General features: G+C 31.4%; 1 protein-coding gene across 1 annotated transcript; it reads left to right on the forward strand.

The window, feature by feature from the left end:
• The first annotated feature begins 634 nt into the window (after window positions 1-634).
• On the forward strand, window positions 635-2,078 carry LOC114286771 (uncharacterized). The gene is made up of 2 exons (XM_028229983.2): window positions 635-947; window positions 1,768-2,078. The coding sequence occupies exons 1-2, from the start codon at window positions 818-820 to the stop codon at window positions 2,001-2,003; spliced, it is 366 nt and encodes a 121-aa protein (XP_028085784.2). The 5' UTR covers window positions 635-817; the 3' UTR covers window positions 2,004-2,078.
• Window positions 2,079-5,092: the final 3,014 nt, after the last annotated feature.

Genomic DNA, 5,092 nt, shown 5'->3' on the forward strand with positions numbered 1-5,092 from the left:
GTTTATGTTTGGAAATGTATTTAGCTTCTTGGCTTGGAGGTTGACGTTGCCCTTGTGGGCCTATCATGGCACATTTTAATTGTTCAAATTGTTCACTTGTAAGGCTCATTAAGAAAATTATCAATTAAAAAAGTTAAGTTAATTGAATATTGGTAACAATCTAATCGGATCACAAAATTATGTTTAAAAAAATGTACTTTCTATACTTAAAATTATATTTGTCTTTTATTTTTTTGTATTATTTTGTAATTCGATCAGTTTGATCAATTTAATTTTTGATATGCCTTGATCTTTTCAACAAACTCTATCGAGTAATAGGTTGTATCATTGAGGTGAATCCGTGACGGACTTACAACTAGTTAACAGCACCTGCCAATCTAAATAATGGGGCTGACGAGAAGTGAATTTGCCTAACTCGTTGGTGGACTCACCGATTCTCAACCTATGCTTCCGAGGAGGACAAATATGTCATTTCACACCCTCAAGAAAGAGGCTGGGTAGGCATGAGCCGTTGTTTTGGGTCAAAAGATAAATAGAAAAAAATAGAAAAAAACTATATTAGTTTTGAGGTCGTTAAGAGTCAATGCCATGTAGGGTTTTTGATTATTGATTATAAATACTAACAAACATTTCAATCCTTCCCACCAAAACCCAACTGTTTATTCAACTTCTAACACACATTTCATTCATTCTTCTTCCTTTCACATTTACTCTCTTTTTCTCTCTCATTGAAAATGCAACTTTTCCAAAACATGTTCCATTTTGTATACACAAAAATATAGAGAGAGAAGGGAGAGAGAGAGAGGAGAGGGAAGAGATGGATAGTTCTTCCATGGGGGCTGGGTTCATGGCAGTTTTTGCAGTCTCAGGAAGTGTGGTGATTCTTGCCCATCAAGTTCATAAGCGCCTTGTCTCCGACTTCATGAAGAAGATTGAATTTGAATTGGGTAAATTTCTCTTGTTTGGTTGTATTTCGTATTTTGTGCTTTTGTGTTTTCATTATTAAAAAAAAAAAAAAAAAAAAAAAGAGAAGTTTTCAGAATTAGAAATTAGTTTGATAAAAATAAACAGAAAAAAAAAAAAAATTTGAATTTCAAAATTGCTTGCTCCCCTAAAAAGAGACCATATGGAAAGTAATGAGTGTTTTTTTTTTTTTTTCATATTTTTGACGAAACTAGATTTTGAAAAAAAAAAAAAATTCTGAAAATGATGTTTGGTTGAGTTTTGAGATATGTTTTATGAACATTTTTCAAAAACTGAGTGGTCAAAAAAGAAAAATGAAAAAGAAAAAAAAAGAAAAAGAAAAAACGCGCACACATTATTTTCATATGATTGTTTTTTCTTTTGGGCAGTAATGATTTTTGAAAAAAATTTTTTAGTGTTTTATTTGTTAAATTTTAAAATATTTTTTAGAAGAATGTTTTGAAAATTCAACGGGATGAAAACTTGAAAACAACTTTTTCGTTATTCTCTAAAAGTATATTTAAAAAAAAAAAAAGAAAAAAAAAAGAAGCAGCAGAAAACAAAACCCAAATTGGAAACTCATTTCATATCATTTCTTTCCTTTACATTTTCTCATTATCCCCTTACGATCTTCACCGAAAAACAAAAACAAAAACAAAAACAAAAAATAGAAAAAAAATCAATGTCTATGACTATAAATGCTTAATGAATTTGAATTGGGTATTATGAATTTATGATATTTTTCAATGGTAACTCACTTCATACCATTTTTTTCAAATTTTTCTTTCTCTTATGACGATGTAGAAGGATCACACAAAGATGAACCCAAGAAAAAGGTCCGGTTTGCCGACGACGTGGTAGAGCCGTCATCTGACAATAAAGAATATCGCAAAAAGCATTTGCCAAAAACATCAGCCAACATCGATGACCGAAATTCCATCGTAAACCAGACCGATGATGAGAAATTGGTGGACACCATGCCCCTCAATTGGCAAGTTTTGTATAAAGGGAAAATACAATATAAAACATATGGAAAATGAGTAGGAGCACTAATTAGTGCTGCCACTAATGATGCGGCAATGGGTGAGACCCACTGCCACAATATTTTTGTGCCTTGTCTTTTTTTTTTTTTATAAAAAAGTGGGTGCAAACTTATTAATGGTGTTTTAGAGCACCACTTTTAGTGGAATGTAACATTACTGTAAAACACATAGAAGCCACAGAATCTCACACTGCTTATAATTAATTTCATTTTATTTTATTTAGGTGTGTATACAATTTTAAAGAAATGTATATGTAGCTGTTGAATAGTCACAACTTTTTATCCATGTAACAAACATCTCTGGTTTACTTTATAAGAATCGAAGAGGAACTCACACAAATTCTGAATAAATGTCACAAATTTTCCTGTTGGTTTATTTATTTATTTTTTTTAAGAAAAGAAAATTGCCATGCCCTTGTTGTGTTTGTTATTATTATTTTTTTTTTTTGGGTAATCTTTTCTGCTAAGTAATAAGCATAGGAGTCCCCGCATCACCTACAATATTATATTTTCATAATTTTACTTTAAAATAATATACAATTAAAATTCATTCTGTGTAGTTATCATTTGCAATTTTTTTTTTTTTTTTTTTTTTATTTACAGGGAAATCCTCTCACCCTCCTACAGGTCCAAGGCAGCGCCCCATGAGGAGATCACCAGGGTGTCCTGTTGTCCGTTCCGAGTAAGAGACTATAACCTGAAAGCTTGTCCCGATCTCCCAAGGCAAGCTTCGATTAAGTCAGGACTCGCACAGCGGGGGAGCATTAAACCCCCACCAAGTAGCTGATTAGGCATCTTTGAAGTAAACCCACACTAAGTAGCTGATTAGGCATCCTTGAGGTCCAACCTCCTAACCAACAGTGCTTCACCCAAGAGATTGGCCCAATGGGAGAATTGAACTTGTGATCTTGGGGCTTAAACCCCAAGGCCTTACCACAATGCCACAACCCCTTGGGTTTCATTTGCAAATTTTAACACAAACTTGTATTAACAAAGAAGAATCATGCAGATTATCTGAGGTAAATGATTATGAAAGTAGGTATGCATATTAATATAAGGAAAGCTAAGACACGTTGCAATTGTTATAATTTAATATTGAGACCAGTTTATCTCCAGTCCCGTAAAAGGACTTGGATATTGGTATAGTTTGGGTTAGTCACCCCACTAAATGTTATATTTTAATGACTTGAATTGTTGATTTTATGGTTCAGATCAACTATGGACAATATTGGATTGATATGATAATTATAATAATGTAATTTTATTGTATTTATTTTTTAAAAAATAAAAGATAAATATGATTTAAAAAATAGACTATATATTTTTTGAAGCTAAATATAATAAAATTATATAATTATAATTATCAAATAGGTGAATTTGAGTTGAGTTATTTTAAGTGGGCGTGTTTGAGTTGAGTTGTTTTAATGTACAATCCATTTTGACTCTCTCAAACCTGTCCATTTGCTAGCTTTAGTTGCTTATTACTTGTTAGTAAATGAATTTAAACGGTTTATGTTGAATTGTGTATAGGTTAAAAAAATCAACCTAACCAACTTGTTTATTTTCTCTATTTCTAATGGTGACGGTATGGTGGTGGAGGAGATGGTGGTTGTGATAGTGATGATAGAGATGACGGTTGTGATGAAGGAGAGGAGATGGTAGTTGTGGTGGTGGCGATAGAGGTGGTGGAACTGCTATTGGTGGTGGATAACTACTTATGTCAAAATGCCATAAATTACACAACCTAAAACTAAGTATTGAGTGCAAGTAGCTCTTCCAATGGCTGCACATTGAGATTATGTTTGGATCATAAATTTAGATAATAATTTGGAAATATGAAGTAAATGTGAATGAAATATATGTTAATTTCTTTCTCCATTTTCGTTTTCTTTATAAATTTTTTATCTAAATTTAAAATTCAAACACAATATAATTGATAATTCACAAGCAATTAGTGATGTTTTAAATAAAAAAAAGAAAATGGAAAATGCACTCAATTAAAGGTGGATAAAGGGTCATTGTTGTGCCCACAACATAGAGTAATTGTTGTATATCTTATGGGGCGTTTTAGGTCTTATTTTGATAATTCAAATTATTAATTTTTTTAGAAAATATTGAATAGAATATATCTATAAAAAATTAAATTGATCGGATATTAATAATACCGTCATCAAATCACATTTGTAATTGTATATGTAAAACTAAAAACAAATGTGATTTGATGAAGGTGCTATTGATATCCAATCAATTTGATTTTTTATAGATATATTTTACTGAATATTTTTTAAAAATAAATGGTTCAGATCATTAAAATAGGACCAAAACGAGTCCCACGAGGAGCACAATAGTCAATGTTGTGTTGTGGGCATAGCAGTGATTCCACATCCATTAAAGGTGACTACTTTATATAATTACGAGCAATGCTAAATGTATTAAAATTCTTAGTAAAAATTTGTGTCTAAACATTATTAGATGTCCAAGTATTATTGTTTTTTTGGCAACTAATCAAATTTAGCATTTTAGTGTTAGTATCCATAGAATTATTCTATAATTACCCTAACATTACAAATAAATACAAACATATCATAATAAATGTTCATTCTTGATTGGTTGAAGGTTCAAGACTGCTAAAACGGAAAATAAAACATGCATATCTTCCCTTCCATGATCAACAGTTGAACACCCTTTTCTTTGCTTGGCTAAATGTTCACTGGCCTATAAATTTTGTGCTTGTGGCACTGCAGGTGGTGGTGTTGATGATGCTAATAGTAGAGGTGGTGATAGTGGCGGAGGCAAAGTGGTGGAGTAATGAATGAGGTGGTGGTGGTGGCATGATGGTGGAGGAAGTGGGTTAAATGGGTACCATGTCTAACATATTTAAATCTTGGTCGTGTACTTCCAAATCTATGAATAGTTATTATGTCTAACATTGTGTCATGTGTCTTCCATTTGGCTATGGTTGGAATTTTGCTGCTAATGTTAATGCTGGATGAATGAACATTTATTTTAATTTGGACTATTTTAACTAATTTATAAATCAATTTTTTTAAAAAAAATCTTTGATTATATTTTGTAATTTGAATTAGT

Source organism: Camellia sinensis, chromosome 12, assembly GCF_055761805.1.
Source record: "Camellia sinensis isolate YWXY chromosome 12, ASM5576180v1, whole genome shotgun sequence".
In the NCBI taxonomy this organism is placed as follows: domain Eukaryota; kingdom Viridiplantae; phylum Streptophyta; class Magnoliopsida; order Ericales; family Theaceae; genus Camellia; species Camellia sinensis.